General features: G+C 40.4%; 2 protein-coding genes across 2 annotated transcripts in view; both read right to left on the reverse strand.

Moving 5' to 3' along the window:
* Positions 1-17,998, reverse strand: part of SLC5A8 (solute carrier family 5 member 8) — a 66,282-nt gene that overhangs the window by 32,046 nt on the left and 16,238 nt on the right. The window contains exons 4-6 of the mRNA NM_001164861.1: positions 12,280-12,347; positions 10,905-11,059; positions 8,027-8,167 (exon numbers count right to left, since the gene is read on the reverse strand). Coding sequence (NP_001158333.1) covers positions 8,027-8,167; positions 10,905-11,059; positions 12,280-12,347 — 364 coding nt within the window. The remainder of the gene's footprint in view (positions 1-8,026; positions 8,168-10,904; positions 11,060-12,279; positions 12,348-17,998) is intronic.
* LOC132345306 (adhesion G protein-coupled receptor A3-like) lies at positions 3,658-6,220 on the reverse strand. Its single transcript, XM_059886971.1, has one exon. The coding sequence runs from the start codon at positions 5,697-5,699 to the stop codon at positions 4,884-4,886; it is 816 nt and encodes a 271-aa protein (XP_059742954.1). The 5' UTR covers positions 5,700-6,220; the 3' UTR covers positions 3,658-4,883.

Below are 17,998 nucleotides of genomic sequence, written 5' to 3' on the forward strand. Positions count from 1 at the left end.
GCTGCTGCCGCTGCTAGGTCGCTTCAGTCGTGTCCGACTCTGTGCGACCCCATAGACGGCAGCCCACCAGGCTCCCCCATCCCTGGGATTGTCCAGGCAAGAACACTGGAGTGGGTTGCCATTTCCTTCTCCAATGCATGAAAGTGAAAAGTGAAAGTGAAGTCGCTCAGTCGTGCCTGACTCTTCGCGACCCATGGACTGCAGCCTACCAGGCTCCTCCGACCATGGAATTTTCCAGGCAAGAGTACTGGAGTGGGGTGCCATTAGCTTCTCCGTACTTGGGGACAGATAAAAACCCTTACTAATCAAACGGAAAATCTGATTTCTCAACAAGGAATGCCTCGGAATCCTGAAAATATTTTTTTTCACTATGCTTGCTTTGCTTGCTTTTGCTTCCCCCACTCAGGCTGACTTGATTGATCACACTTAATGGACTTATGTACCTAGCCCCCAATGACTCAACACATATGCCCCTCCTTGGAACTTGGAGGGGCCCTCTCATCCTGAAAAAGAAGAAAAACTAATTAATATCTCTCTAGGTTATGAAGTCCTTCCTTTGTATATGGGCCCAACAGAATTATGCATAAATGTTAGCCAACAAACTTGGGCTTTCACCCTGCCTCTAAAAGAGGACTTTCGGATACTGCTTGGATTACTTACTACCCTTTCTTTGTCCGTGAACCATGTGTGTACTACTGAAACTTTAGGGAAAGAGTTAAGGAAAGAACAAAGAACACTATGTAAAGGGTTTACTAACAAGAACTTTAAATATATTCCTGTTCACTGGGACAAATGTCAGGCCAAATCAGGAAAATTAATGTTTATGGTTAATCATACAATTGTTGATTGGGGACCCCAAAGTATATGGTTATCTTACTGCTCAAATGATATTAACAACACTATGTATGATTATGTTACTCAAATAACATAGAAGGTTACTAATACTACAATGGAACATTACCATGACAGAGGACTTCTTGGGTGACTTGATGGTGGAATGGCCTCCCCGCTCGTCCTCGAATTGTCCTTGATAAACAGATTGGGCCTAAACAATGAGACACCTGGAAACTTGCTGCAAGCACCGAGGAACTTAGGACTTGGACTGGACATTTCACAGGGAGCAATCATAGTCATAGAAACTATTTCTTTCATTATAATCAATCATATTTTATACAAGCCTATGTTCCACTTCCTTTTGTTGTAGCTATAGGAAATTTACAATTCAATAAGACTTTACGTTCTGTAACTTGCATAAATTGTAAATTATATACTTGTCTTAACTTCTCTATTTCCTTGAGAAATGACTCCCTTTTGATTCTTCGATCTCGACATAATCCGTGGTTACCAATAAATCTCCAGCGGCCCTGGGAAGAAGGTCCCATGGCTGGACTTGCTTCCCAGTTACTTACTAAATTGCTCCGACGATGTAAACGATTCATTGGATGGCTGATTTTTGGCGTTTTGGGATTAACAGCTATTCGCACCACTGCTGCTATCACTGGTGTTGTTTTACAAACCTCAATTCAAACACATAATTTTATTCAAAATTGGACTAAAGATGCCCATACTATGCAGGCCACTTAGGCTCAGATAGATGAGGATATGCAAGATGAAATACAGGAACTAAAAACAGCTATCAGATGGGTTGGAGATCAATTAATAGATGTACAAAAACAGGTGATGCTAAAATATGATTGGAATTCTACTCAATTTTGTGTTACTCCTGTTCATTTCAATAATAATGCCTACAACTAGGAACAAATCAAATTTCATTTACGAAACATACATGAAAATGTCTCTCTGAATGTACAAATATTACAAAAAGACATATTTGAAACCTTTTCTAATAATCTGCCCTCTTCCACTAATTTGAAAACTTTAGCTGAACAACTAGCTGATCAATTATCTGGGCTAGACCCACACAGATGGTTTCAAAGCATTACTCACAGCATCAGGTCTAAAACTGTAATTTTGGTGATTGTCTTAACAATTATATTTGTCATCTACCGTTGCCAAGATTCATGCTAAGATTGTTAAAACTAAACAAACTCTAATGGTCAGAACTCTTTTTACAAATATTATAAATAAATAAGGGGGAATTGTCAGGGAATGTTTAACAGGAGGATTCCTACGTGCTGTTTCTCACAAGTCCTTTGTTTCTTTTTAAGTGGAACAGCACGCTGCTCCCAGGAACTGAGGTCATTGTGTGAGACAGGCTTGAATCTCCTCTTTATGGCAAAACTACTTAGTCTTGATCCCCTTTCTTGAGACGTGACCATTATTAATGGTCCCGACCTTGTAACCATTATTAATCCCTTGTTCCCGTGGTGACAGTTGCTGTACATTTGGTTTTCTGATCTTTAGCATTGTCGAAAGAAACTTCTTGTACCACAGCCTTTATATACTCACAGAGAAATCATTAAAGCACCTTTGCTCCATCGGAGCTTGCGACCCTGTGTCTGTCTTTTCTCTCTCTCTCTCTCTCTCTCCTCGGCTGATTCTTTGGAGCGCAGAGACCCGTCTTGCTCACTCTCCTGCCCAGGCTTCTAAGACTCTCTCGAGAAGGCACCCTGTGCTATAAGCCCCCTAGAGAGGGAGCCCGGTGCCTTCATGAGAGATGCAAGTCCTGTGTCAAGGGCTTTATTGGTTTTCTGCATAAACCAGGGAGTATCAGCCTCTCTCTCTCTTTCACTTTCTTATTGTCGCCCCCAGACCACCAGGTCCCAGTCCATTAAAGGACCCCAACACTATATACCTGAAACTAAAACAACATTGTTAATAAAGTATACTCCAACATAAAAATGTTTTAAAAAATTAAAAGTAGTATAACTATATGTCATCTCCAAATCACCAGAAATATACCCAGACACTTTCCTACTCAGTCACCATACCTCATTTATATATGAGTTAATATCTTATTTTATTGTTTTATGTTACTTTAATGCCAGTCAGATAGACCACTTATCAACATCTGATACTATATCCAGTCAATCAGTGTCAGTAGGTCTTGACTCTTTGGGGTTCATTCTTTCCATGGAGCCAATGTTAGAAACTCAGGGAGAAAATGGTTCCCCTGAGTTCTTATTAAAGAGACCATTGGACTATTTGGAAGGAAATTGTTTTCTACTAAGAAAGCTCTGATGCAATTCTTTTAGTTATAAAATTGGGCTTTTTGAGCTCCATATTCTCAAAGAAACATGTTCCCAAAGAAGAGCCTGTGCACAATTACTTTGGGAGGAGCATCAGCTCTAATGTGGATGGATTACTGGATATATAAATTATATTTCTTTAAAGTGTCTTAAAATATCAGCATTCCTATGCTCACTTTTGGGGGATTCCATATCCAGTTACTATACTCATATTGATATAGATCTTTCATTGTGAAATTTACCAAACATAGATAATGTCTAAACCAACTTACTCTCATATGTTTATATCTGACATCACATATTTTTTTTTTGACACAATGGCAAACACCTATTTACTGTATTAAATACAAGCCTGAAACGTTAAATAGATATTACAGATTTCAAGAAAATTACATTTCAGATTCCCAAAATGTCTTGCTGGTGCTTTGACAACTGAAACATTGTTTTAGAGGCTTTTTCTAAAATTCATAAAAAAGCAACACTTGGGGGATATAAAATACCCAAAATCCAAAACTTAAAAGTTTATTCAAAATTCTTTTGAATCTCTATGGTGGCTGTAAACAGTCTGCTTTTACATGTTCATAGCTTAAAGGAATGTGACTATCACAGATTATATGGATTTCTTGCCCAGGAAGCCCACCAACTCTACACAGTAGTTTCGTGTTTCCATAACCCAGTCCTCACATTGCCAGTGCTATCTGTACCCAGCAAGGGTCCCTCCTGCCCACTGCTTTTGATTGGTCCATTATGAATGGCCAATTTCAGGCCATAAAACTTCTGCTGACTTTCAAGTTCAACTACAGTTGGCTTCCTTACTGCATCTTTTTTTACTACTAGTTGAAACAGGCTTTTCAAAATTCCTGCTGCTTTTGGGAAGCGTGCTACAGGCATCACTGCTATCTTGCTGTGTGTGTGTTGGGGGGGTGGGGAGAGTTGTACTGTCTCTCTCTGTAGGCTAAGTACACCCTCCGACTCCAAGAGTGTACTTCATTACTGCCCAGCGGACTTTTCGGCAGGCCATTCTGCACACTGCCTTCCATAGGCGTATTCTCTGAGGACCGTGAGTCTACTGGCCCAGTGCCCTTTACTTCTGTTTTTATGATGGCGGCTTGGGTGCACATTTGTTCGAAATGGAACTTCTAAAGGCACCACATGCATTTTAATATCGTTGTCCATTGAATGTTCTTCAGACTATTATCGAGCTGAGGCATGGCATTCAAAGGTAGGGAACTGGTGTGGCACTGGGCCGCAGCAGCCTGCAAGGTGGTTAATTTGCAGCCCTGGGTGGAGTTTTTGAAGCTCGAAGCACTCTTGTTTGTGCATGAAGATTCTGCGCTGCTGTTGGTGTACTTGGGAGCCTCCCCACTCAGCCCGCTGGAGCTGGGGGGCTGCATGTTGACCTGGACTGAATAGGCGCTCCATCCTGGGCAGCAAGTCATGATCCATGCGAGCTGGACATCCACCCTGTTGACACAATGGTGAATCAACCACGATGAATGCACTGAGGCTCAAACACGTGGCTCCAAATAAGAAGCTAAAAACCAAGTCCAAAGGGTAATACAAAGAAAAAGCCAAGGCCCCAAACATCCACAGGGCAAAATACAAGAGCAAGGTAAGGCTGGCCCCCAGAAGCTGAGCATGGAAGGTGTGTTCGTTTTCCAGAGCTGATGTGGAAATCAGGGACAGAGACATGGAGTCCTGATAACTGACTTCTCCATTTTCATTGGCTGCCAGTCATTGCTGCTCCTCGGTGGGCTCCTTCAGCTCATATTTGCACTCAGGGTGTCTTTTCAACTGAATAAATATGCTGAGAAAGTACATACAGTTTACAAAAGTGATGAAGCTGGCGGGCCCGTAGAAGGCTCCCAAGGAGGGTTCCCACGCCATCCAGCAATAGGGTGCATTTGGCCGACTGCGGTAATCCTTGATGTTTGCTGCTGCAGTGATGCCACAAACTATTATGGGTAAACCACCACCAATCAGGTAGAACCTGAGCATTGGTCTTGGTGGAGGTGGCAGCTCATCAGGGTCCTGGCATCTTTTAGCTTTTTTAGTGACTTGTTTGTAGATGTTCCGAGCTGTCACTCCCACCCATAGTACTGTAGCAAGAGTGGAATAATGAAGAATTATTCCAACTGCTTGGCAGACGCTGGCATTTCTAGTTTGACTTATTCCTCCCACAAAGACCACACAGGTCAGAAAAATATGAAAGCACAAATTCACAAGCATGTGCCAGCCTTTGAGACTGATTCTAATCAAACTGTGCTGGTATATGTAACTGACGATGACCGCTAAGAGGCACAAGAGAAGAATAGCAGCAGTAGTGTAGACCACAGGGTGCAGGAGATGGGCTGCCTGGGTATAGAATTCGGATCCCGTCAGATCCATTAAAACTGCATAGTTACTAAGGGAGTAGCACTGAATGGTAGTGATATTTTCAACCGAATAGAGTATATGGCACCCATCTGACTTCCAGCCTCCTTGTCCATTCAGCAAATCGAAATCCCACTGGGCAGCCACAGCATCTGCTCCAAGTGCAATTCGACGCATTGTCACATTAACGGGGATGTGGTGGGTATCAATGTTCACACCATAGGGTGACCGTGCGGTTCGGCAGCCTGTCCGGGGGGAGGACCTGTGAGAGCTCCAGGCTGCTGCACACCACCTTGCCCTCGGCGGCTCCCGCCGCCCTCCCGGGCCCTCGGGGCCGCCCGTCGTGCTTGCAGCCCGGGGGCAGCGCCACTGCCCCGTCGCCCAGCAGTGCGAGCAGCGCCAGCGGCAGCAGCAGAAGGGGCGGCAGCAGCAGAAGGGGCGTTGGCGGGCGGCCCCGCAGGGGGCCGGGCAGCCGGCCGGGGCCTGCGGGCCAAGCGACGCAGCGCTGGCCTAGCGGGCCACCCCGGTGCCCCGGCAGACTGGAGCGCAGCGCGGGCCCCGCGGCGCCGGGAGTCTCGTGGTGGCCGGAGGACGCGCCCTCTTCGGCGCCGACACGCTCATTTGTCCGCAGCTGTCGCGCTCGGCCTTCGGCGAGCCGCAGGGTCACGGCCGCGTGGGTCCCAGCGCCGCTCTACTGCCGGGCGGGAGCGCAGCTGCTTCCTCCACCTCCTCCTCCCATCACGTGTTTTTAATATCCTCCCTTAATACAAAAAGAATTACTCCTGCTCCTACTTCAATCACCTTGTTACTCTTATAGTTTAAAGCTTCAAAATGCCTGAAAGCCAACTCAGCCTTATTTATCAGTATTAAGAATGCTGGTCACCAGGTTTATCTGAGGCCTCCTGAGAAAAAACCAGCCACTGCTCACACTGCACAAGCCAAGATGGGCTGGAGACTCCCCTGACCATGCTGTCCTTCCGACCTCTGTACATGCATGTGCTAAGTCACTTCAGTAGTGTCTGACTCTTTGCCACCCCATGGACCGTAGCCTGTCAGGCTCCTCTGTGTACAAGATTTCCCAGGCCAGCATACTGGAGTGGGTTGCCATCTCCTACTCCAGGGGAACTCCCCGACCCAGGGATTGAACCCGCGTCTTTTATGTCTCATGCTTTGGCAGGCAGGTTCTTTACCACTAGTGCCACCTGGGAAGCCCTCCAGAGGGCTCATGATAAGAGGTCGGAAGCCAACCTCTGTGCTTTGGGCAAATCACTCTTCCTACCTGGAATGCTCTCCCATTCTTCTCCACCGGCCCACACATGGTCTTCCTTCAGGACCTGCGTGCTCAGCAGGAATCTCTCATGCATCCCTGCCTTCACATCCCAGGATTTGAGGTGGAAAAGGGAATTCACATTTACTGGATCCCTACCACATGCATGACAAACACCGTATTTTATAATTCCTCCACAAGATGTGTGATATGCTCATTGTATAAGTTTAGAAACTGAAGTTCAGAGAGTCTAAGAAACTCACCCCATTACTCAAGTAGCAAGTGTTAGAACCAGGTTATAAATCCATAACTGTGTCTGAATATAAAATGAAACAACACATCTGGCAGTACAATGCCCTAGAACATTTCCTCTACTGTTACATTGTTTCAGGGAACTGTTATACCTCTAGTGTTATTCCATTTTTCACATAGTTGCATATATTTTCCTAATTTGATGCTATGTTCCTTCATGATTGTTGTTCAGTTGCTAAATCATGTCCGACTCTTTGCAAGCCCACAGACTGCAGCACACCAGGCCTCCCTGTCCTTCGCTATCTTCCAGAGTTTGCTCAAACTCAGGTCCATTGTGTCGATGATGTCATCCAACCATCTTATCCTCTGTCCTTTATGATAAGAGCCACATGTTTATAATTTTTATTCCTTATATTTCCTTATAAAAACAGATACAAAATAAATGCCTATTTATTTGATAAGGTTTGTTTTACTTAATAATTGATATAAATTTTCTTTTGGCCACATCATGTGGCATGTGGGATCTTATTTCCCCAACCAGGGATCAAATCCTCACCCCTTGCTGTGGAAACACAGAGTCTTAACCGTTGGACCACCAGGAGCACAGCACCACCCAGCAGGAGAAAACTGAATGAAAGATTTGCTGAGTGTGGCCCTTCCCACAAGAGCAAGACCCAGTTTTCCCCACAGCCAGTCCCTCCATCAGGAAGCTTGCACAAGCCTCTTATCCTCATTCATCAGAATGCAGACAAAAGAAACAGGGGTACTTGATATAAATATTTTAAAATATCTGATTCAAAACATACAGTTAAAAAAAAAAAAAACATACAGTACCACTTTGTTCTATGTGATCCTTTTGTAAGTATATCATTTATCTGTTAGAATTTCATGATACAAAAGACAAACTCCAGCAAAGCTTGACTTCTGAGCATCCATAAAGACAATTGACAGTTATTCACGATTCATATACCATAGTTTGGCTTACAATTTTGCCTGGAACCTGCTTTTACAGGAAATATATCTCTGCACTTGGGATTGGTTCACACCATAGATGCTGGTCCACGTGAAGGTTCCTCCTATAATAATTGTCCAGAATGTGTGTCTTTGCAAAGGGTTAGGATTAAAGCTAAATGAAAACAAACAGAAAACAAATTTGAACTCTCAGTAAACTATTACAGAAATCTTTCTAGAGTGTTTTGGAAGCAAGCAATGTATACTTACATAAATATAAACAAATATATATATATACACACACAAATATGTACAGATTGATTAAGTAATATAAAAGGCAGAAATATTTCTAACTTAAGTTCAGTGAAATAAAAAAATTGATACTTTCAGAGATTTGGAAATTCTGGATAGGACTGGGGCCAAAACGAATGTTTCAATTGTTGTGAACATTTATAGAAACTGTTCTCTCATGGCCACAGGAAATTATTTAAACAAGTCTGCCACGCTGTAATCAAAGAAGAGCATAAAGCTGAAGAAAGAGAGGGCAAGCAATTCCTAGGTACACTGGAGCAACAGATATGGTACTGAAACAAACATAATATCGACACATTTCATGTGTATATTTCCTCTCCCGGAACATTTATAGTCCCAGTTCTACTTTATATTCAAGCTGAAGAATTCAATTAATGCAGTTTAAAGGTTTTCATGTTTAAAACTACCATGTCATTATAACCATGTTCTTAAAATGTTGTGTGCACCATCTACATACTCATAGTTGAAAGTCACACTACAGCACTGAAACAAAATACAATTACAAAGAAAGCTCAACTTCCACATTCAATACATCTTTTAATTCTTCTTACTGTATCATCTTGGAAGGAATGAGTCTGTTCATCTCTGATACACAATATAAGCTTGAAATTTTTCTGCAAAATTAGCTTTAATGGAAACATTCTCCATTTCTGAAATTCTGCAATTTCACTTCAAAGTTTATATTTGAGATCATTTGGGTAAAGTGCTACAATTTTATGTGTTTTCAGCATTCTAATGGAAAGATGAGAGCCTCTATTCCATTCTCTAATAGTTAATATCAAAGGCTAAGAGTTTCAAGGGTGTTGGCCCTTTCTCCCATAAAGAAAGTGGCTACTATACTAGCTAATAAACGTCAAGAGCTAAAGGGTTCTGTGAGTTACTGGAAGAAAGTAAGACAAGATTTAAAATACCCAATTTAGTGGTTTTGGTTTTGGCAATACAGAATACATATGCCAAATATAGACCGTATGGAAAATATCAACACAAAATCCTTCTCTTCGTTTATCCTACCCAGAGCAGATTTATTGTCCACCATCGTATTCTTAAAATATATTTGAATAACAAGGGATATACAGTAAGGTTTTTCATTATTCCTTAATTGTTGGAAACCTTGTAAGGGTCATAATAATGTCTAATCTTTTACTTTTTGGAATCTCTTACTGGTTATAAGTTATTATTTCAATGCAGCAATGTGTTTACCCTTTGTATAAACTGACAGTTATTTTGCAGAAAAATTGATTGACTCCATACCCTTTCCCCTCAACCTAGCTGACTGGGAAGAGATTTGGAAGTAATCCAGGTCTACCGAGTGGCCACTGGTTGTTTCTGCTTCTTGGTATCTATTCCCCACTCTTCTACCCACTCCAGTATTTTTGCCTGGAGAATCCCACGGACAGAGGAGACTGGTAAGCTACAGTCCATGGGGTCACAAGGAGTTGGACATGACTGAGAAATTAACACTTCTAGTAACAGCAACCTAGGTTTGCCTTGGGAAAATAACCATTTTTCCATTAAATAGTCTAAATGATGGTCAATCAAAATGTTCTACTCTGTCCTAGCTAATGGATGGAATCAAGCCTAAACTAGGCCAACTGGAGGCTCCATTTTCTTTAAAAATATTGAGAACAGTTGGAGTTGATTCACTGTAACTCATTCTTGCAAATTAAGACATTGACCCTGTCCAATTTCTAACTTTATTCTCAAACACTAACACCTTCTTTCAGATAACTAGAAGAGAGCCACCAAGTGTAAAGTGATTTTCTTTCCTTTTGCCAGTGATTTCAGCTTGCTTATCTCATAGCAGAGCTGCTTAAAAAGAAAATTAGCTGGTTCATGTCAAAATGAGCCCCCCTGCACATTGAACATGATGTATAAGGAAGACACTATCATTCCAAAAGATAAGTGTTTTAAATAGTCTGTTAAATTGTGTGATATATTTGTGATGAAATATCTAGTTTCTCCATTAGCCTTCTTTAAGAAAGTTGAATAGTTGTTGAAGACATTATATCATACTAATGCTGATACCTGAGGCATTGGCCATAACTTCTCCAGTCAATATTCTAGAAATAACATTTAATATTACATAATATACATTAAATAATATTCACATATAAAATACACACATATATAATAATAATATACTATTATTACAAGGGCATATTAAAAGAGGAATTCTCTAGGCTGCTTGAAACAAAGAATTGTCAAAATGGAATCACTATCTTTTAGTGTTTTTCTCTTAAAAGGTTTCCTTTCCTTACCTCTCCACTATATGTTCCCTTCTCTCCCTACCCCTACCTTTCAACCTATCTCAGATTTTAATTTCTGGAAGAAATTACTCTTTTGTTATCAATCCCTTCTCAGGAGGAAGCACCATCCTTAGCACCATGTAACTAAGTACCACCCGACTGCTTCCACCCTTAAAGTGAAAACTTCTTACACTTTTATGTGCCAGCTTCAAATTTTTGTACCATGACTTTAATGGTTAATTTGTTTTCTAATATAAATTTATTATTTCAGCCAAGAGACTTTTTACAGGAAAAAAAAAAAAAGGAACGTTCTATTAACCAAGAAGTAAATACTTAACCAAAAAAGCAACTTACTTCCAGAAGTTTAATCTTCCTCCATTGGAGGCATCATTTATAATAGTGCTGATTCCACCTTGAATCAATGCAGCCTTTATAATCACAGATGTAAAGCCAGCCACCATGATTCCAACTTGAAAAACATCCGTCCAGATGACTGCTTTAAGACCACCCTTTGAGGAAAAAGTACATTAGGATTAATGCTTCTACCAGACATTATTAAGCACTTACATGCTTATACACTCTCCTGGTCAAAGATAAGGAAAACATGAATCTTGGCCAAGAAGTGCACCCAAGGGAGATAGTCAGGAAGGTAGTACTTAGATCAAACTTTCAAATATAAACAGAATCCAAAATGAAAGGTCCTCCCAGCAGAGAAAACAGCATGGGCAAAAAGCCTGTGCTTAGTCACTCAGTCATGTCCGATTCTTTGTGACCCTGTGGACTGTAGCCTGCTAGGCTCCTAGAATTCAAAATACATGGCATGCTTAGTGTGTCCAGATATATATTTTGGAGCAAAGTAGAGTGGTGTGGGGATATTGTTAGGAATAAAACTCAGAGTCAAATTGCAGTATCATAGATTTTATCCTATAGGCAGGACTGATGGTCAAACAGTATGCACAAAGAAGGCATGCATGTGTGCTCTGAGGGGATCCAGTTCTTTGTGATCCCCTGGACTGTAGCCCACCAGGCTCCCCTGTCCATAGGATCTTCCATGCAGAATACTGGAGTGGGTTGCCATTTCCTACTCCAGTGGATCATCCCAACCCAGGGATCAAACCCGCCTCTCCTACATCTTCTGTACTGGCAAGTGGATTAGCACAAAGAAGGACATACCAGTTACTGAAAAAATAAAATTGTTCTGTACTAGTCACTGCCCAAGTGTACCCCTCCAGAACCTGACCGAGTCCCTCTTTGTAGACCTTGTCTTCTACATCATCAAGCAACTAAAGTATTAAGACTTAGAGTATCACAGGTTGCACAAGACTTGCACCACTGCTAAGGATCAGCATCAATGATAATATCAGTGCCTATGCCATACTGGTTCTTACATATTTTTACTCTCACTCCTGCCTAAAGGCAATGGGAAATTATCTCAGGTTACTAAGCTAAGGAATACTGTGAGCATAGCTACAATAACATGATGACAATATGAGCAAATTATGAAACAAGATTGGGGACCACTGCATGGTTCAAATGAAGAAAAAATATCAGTTATGATCAATGTTTTACAAAGGATCAAATTTTACCCTGGACTGAATATTCCTTATAAAAAATAAGTTACTGTGGGAAGGAAATATAAACAACCCAGACTGCAGCATGCATTGATTGAAACTTTTAATTTTGCAAAGCAATGTATAGGGTAAAAGGAGAAATAAGGTTCTTGACATACCATAGTGCAGTAAAATGTGCAGACCACACCAGTAGCCACTACTACACCCCACAGATCAAATCCTGTGACTGTAGAAGAAAAGAAAATGCATGTATAACTGTGAAACATATACCAGTACTTCTCAAAAAATCATCAGCAGGAGGCTATATCATTTATTGGGCACCGACCTCTATACCCTCTTACCCTAAACTAGGCCCAAATCTCAAAAAATGTACCAAAACAAACAGAGTTCAAAAATTTATTTGATGAGTTAAATAGACCTGGCATCTACCCTCAGACACTATACAGGATCCAACATTGGCTAAATCAAATACATGAAAAAGCATTTATATTATAATTAAGCTGAGAAACTGCTTGATATTGGGAGGTGGTTACCCAGACTGAATGGGGTCATAGGATATTTGTTGTCATGGTTCAAATAAATATATTTTTCTACCACTCCTTGAAAGACAAGCTGTCCATGTTACTAAAATGGGACCAAGAAAGAGAAAAGTGAAAGTGAAAGTGAAGTCGCTCAGTCATGTCCGACTCTTTGCGACCCCGTGGACTGCAGCCTACCAGGCTCCTCCGTCCATGGGATTCCCTAGGCAAGAGTACTGGAGTGGGTTGCCATTTCCTTCTCCAGGGGATCTTCCCAACCCAGGGATTGAACCCAGGTCTCCCGCATTGGAGGCAGACGCTTTAACCTCTGAGCCACCAGGGAAGCCCAAGAAAGAGAAAAGCTTATATCATTTGTTACCATTTATTTAAGAAGTAGAGGGGCAAAATTTCCCTGGTGGCTCAGTGGATAAGAATCTGTCTGCCAATGCAGGAGACGTGGGTTTGATCCCTGATCCAGAAAGATCCCACATGCCTTGGGGCAACTAAGCCCATGTGTCACAGCTACTGAGCCTGTGCTCTAGAGCCCGGGAGCTGTAACTACAGAGCCCACACGCTGCAACTACTGAACTGTCATTACTGATTCCATCACCATGGGTCATTTAATGTTCCCCAGTTCTCTGTACTTCTTGTGAACTAGATCTAGAAGCATTCTCAGACTTCATTTCAACTTTTTGCAGTAATAAGCTGCAACTATTAATGTGTCATTAATTAATTCACTCAATTTTTAAAAAAAGAAGTAGTGGGTCAAATTATATTTTTTAAGGGAAGGATAACAACTCTATGCCCACAGATTTGAAAGAAAATTTTACAAAAGATATCTGATAAGGGATTGTTCTTCATATCATCAGATCAGATCAGATCAGTCGCTCAGTCATGTCCGACTCTTTGTGACCCCATGAATCACATACAAAATGCTTAAAACTCACAGTAATAAAAAAAAAAAACAAACTGATTCTAAACCATAACAAGACCTTAACATATACCTCACAAAACATATATAGATGACAAATAAGCATATGAAAAGATGCTCCACATCATATGTCATCAGGGAAATGCAAATGAAAACGAGATACTACTATACACTTGTTAGATAGTCAAAATTTGGAACATTGACATTTCATGCTGGCAAGGACATGGAGCAACATAAGTCTTTCATGCACTGCAGGTAAGAATGCAAAATGGCAAGAGCCATTTTAGAAGGCAGTTTGGTGGTTTCCTACAAAACTAAACATATTCTTGTAATATAATTCAACAATTATGTCCTTTGGTATTTACTTAAAAGAGTTGAAAACTGCGTTATGAAATAGTCTCCAAAAAGTTGAAGTCTGAGAATGCTTCTAGATATACTTCACAAGAAATACAGAGGACTAGGGAACATTGAAGAGGAACTAAAAAGCCTCTTGATGAAAGTGAAAGAGGAGAGTGAAAAAGTTGGCTTAAAGCTCAACATTCAGAAAACGAAGATCATGACATCTGGTCCCATCACTTCATGGGAAACAGATGGGGAAACAGTGGAAACAGTGTCAGACTTTATTTTTGGGGCTCCAAAATCACTACAGATGGTGACTGCAGCCATGAAATTAAAAGATGCTTACTCCTTGGAAGGAAAGTTATGACCAACCTAGATAACATATTCAAAAGCAGAGACATTACTTTGCCAACAAAGGTTCATCTAGTCAAGGCTATGGTTTTTCCTGTGGTCATGTATGGATGTGAGAGTTGGACTGTGAAGAAGGCTGAGCGCTGAAGAATTGATGCTTTTGAACTGTGGTGTTGGAGAAGACTCTTGAGAGTCCCTTGGACTGCAAGGAGATCCAACCAGTCCACTCTGAAGGAGATCAGCCCCGAGATTTCTTTGGAGGGAATGATGCTGAAGCTGAAACTCCAGTACTTTGGCCACCCCATGCGAAGAGTTGACTCATTGGAAAAGACTCTGATGCTGGGAGGGATTGGGGGCAGGGGGAGAAGGGGACGACAGAGGATGAGATGGCTGGATGGCATCACTGACTCGATGGACGTGAGTCTGAGTGAACTCCAGGAGTTGGTGATGGACAGGGAGGCCTGGCATGCTGCGATTCATGGGGTCACAAAGAGTCGGACATGACTGAGCGACTGAACTGAACCGAGGGAACATAAAATGACCCCATGGTAATGCAATCAAAACCAAGAGCCTGGAAAATTAACAAGCTGAAATTTTGACATTTATAGAACATTGTCCCCAACACAATGAACATTCTGTACAAAAATATATGGAATGTTCAGGAACAGAGACCATATCCTGGGCTGTAAGACAAATCTTAATACATTTCAAAGAATTAAAATCATAGTAGTTCTCTGACCAAAGCAGCATTAATTTAGAAACCAATAACAAAAAGGTATGTTTGAAAATCACCAAATATTTGAAAATTATGTGACACACTTCTAGATAACCCATGGGTAAAAGAAATCACAAGAGAAATTGGAAAATATCTTGAACTGAATGATTAAAAAAAAACATGGTATCAAAACCTGTGGGATGCAAATAAAGCAACACTTACAATAGAATTTATAGCTTTAAATATTATTTTAGAAAATAAGAAAGATTTAAAATCAGTGGTCTAAGTTTCTACCTTAAAAAGCTAAAAAATTTAAGCCCAAAGTTAAGTAGAAGAAACAGTAAACATAATTAATGAAATAGAAAGCAAATACATAAAATCAACAAAGCCAGAAACTAGTTCTTAGAAAAAATTTAAAACATCAGTAAAAGACTAGTAAGATACATCAAGGTAAAAAAGGACAGAAAAGATATCAATATTAGGAACAATTAGAAGGGACATCACTATAAATTCTATAAACATTAAAAGGATATCAAGAGGATATTTTAAACAACTTTATGCCAATGACTTGGCAAATTAGATAAAATGAATTTAAGTCCTAAAAAAGACAGTTGACTAAAACTGACAAAAACTAGAAAATCCAAATGACTATATTTATTACAGAAGCTGTATCAATAAACTAAAACTTTTCTACAAAAATAAGTATCAGGCTCAGATGCCCTCATTGTGAATTTTTTCAAGCATTAAATAAATAAATACACAGTCTTATACCTCTTTCAGAAAATAGAGGAAGAAACACTTTCCAAACCATACAAAGTCAGTATAATCAATACAAAAACCCTGACGAAAACATTTAAGGAAAAGTAAATTTCATGCCAATACTCCTCATAACCTGCAAAATTCCTTTACAAAATACTGGCAAATCAAATTCATCAATATATTAAAAGCTTAATACATTATGACCAAGTTAATTTTATCTCAAGAAGGAAAACTGGTTTAACATTTGAAAAATCAATATAATTTTCTACATTAACAGTGCATGAAGACAGAGAAGTAAAAGGCATACAGACAGGAAAAGAAGTAGTAAAACTGTTTCTGTTCATCAGTCAGGATTCAGTCTCTCATTTATACTCTTTGCAACCCCATGGACTGCAGCACACCAGGCTTCCCTGTCCATCATCAACTCCCAGAGCCTACTCAAACTCATGCCCATCACGTCAGTGATGCCAGCCAACCATCTCATCCTCTGTTATCCCCTTCTGCTCCTACCTTCAGTCTTCCCAGCATCAGGGTCTTTTCCTATGAGTCAGTTCTTCGCATCAGGTGGCCAAACTATTGGAGTTTCAACTTCTGCATCAGTCCTTCCAAAGAACATTCAAGACTGATTTCCTTTAGGATGGACTGGTTGGATCTCCTTGCAGTCCAAGGGACTTTCAAGAGTCTTCTCCAACACCACAGTTCAAAAGCATCAATTCTTTGGTGCTCAGCTTTCTTTATAGTCCAACTCTCACATCCATACATGACTACTGGAAAACCATATCTTTGACTAGACAGACCTTTGTTGGCAAAGTAATGTCTCTGCTTTTTAATATGCTGTCTACGTTGGTCATGTACTTCCCTGGTGGCTCAGACGGTAAAGCATCTGTCTACAACACCGGAGACCCGGGTTCAAGCCCTGGGTTGGGACATAGTTTTTCATCCAAGGAGCAAGCATGTTTTAATTTTATGGCTGCAGTCACCATCTGCAGTGATTTTGGAGCCCAAAAAGTCTCTCACTATTTCCATTGTTTCTCTACTGTGGGCAAGAATCCCTTAGAAGAAATGGAGTAGCCATCATAGTCCAGCAAAAGAGTCCAAAATGCAGTACTTGGATGTAATCTCAAAAATGACAGAATGATCTGTTGTTTCCAAGGCAAAATATTCAATATCACAGTAATCCAAGTCTGTGCCCTGACAGGTAATGCTGAGGAAACTGAAGTTGAATAGTTCTATGAAAACCTACAGGACCTTCTAGAATTAACACCCAAAAAAAGATGTCCTTTTCATTATATGGGACTGGAATGCCAAAGTAGGAAGCCAAGAGATACCTGAAGTAACAGGCAAATTTGGCCTTGGAGTACAAAACAAAACAGGTCAAAGGCTAACAGAGTTTTGCCAAGGGAATGCACTAGTCATAGCAAACACCCTCTTCCAACTCTACACATGGACATCACCAGATGGTCAATACTGAAATCAGATTGATTATATTCTTTGTTTCTATTCAGAAACAACATGAAAACCACAAAGGATTTTCCAAAAGCCTACTTGAATTAGTAAGTATGTTTAGCAAGTTCTCAGGATAGAAGATCAACATATAGAAGGCAATCGTATTTTTCCGTACTTGCAAATGATGAAAAGACATTACTGAGAGAAATTTTAAAAGGCCTGGGTACATGGGTAAACAGGCCACGTAATGGATAGATAGACCATGTAGATGACAGGTCAAGTCTTTTGCCCACTTTTTGTTAGGTTATTTGTCTTTTTTCCATTAATTTTGTTATTCTATGAGCCAGTAAGCTCAACATCAACAGTCATCAAGAAAATACAAAATAAAACCACAATAAGATAATAGATGGTACAACTTGAATGGCTATAATTAAAAAGACAAATACAAAATGCTGGCAAGGACATGGATCACTGAAACTCTTATAGGTTGTGGGGTGGGCATGTAGAATGATACAACAACTTAGAAAAGCTATTTGGTAGTTTCTCTTAAATTCTGTACATGTGACTGCCCTGTGGGTCTGAACACATGGGTCAGAACAGGTGTATATTGAACTTTATACTGCTTCCAGGTATTCATCCACTAAAAATGAAAACATGTCAAAAAGCAAAGCAAGACAAAACAAAACCTGTACAAGAATGTTCTTAGCAGCTTTCATTCAAAATAGCCTAAAACTGGAACAACCCAACATCCATCAACAAGAGAATGGATAAACAGATTTTGGTAGATGCATATGATAAAATACTAGCAATAAAAAGGA

Source organism: Bos taurus, chromosome 5 (assembly GCF_002263795.3).
Source record: "Bos taurus isolate L1 Dominette 01449 registration number 42190680 breed Hereford chromosome 5, ARS-UCD2.0, whole genome shotgun sequence".
In the NCBI taxonomy this organism is placed as follows: Eukaryota; Metazoa; Chordata; class Mammalia; order Artiodactyla; family Bovidae; genus Bos; species Bos taurus.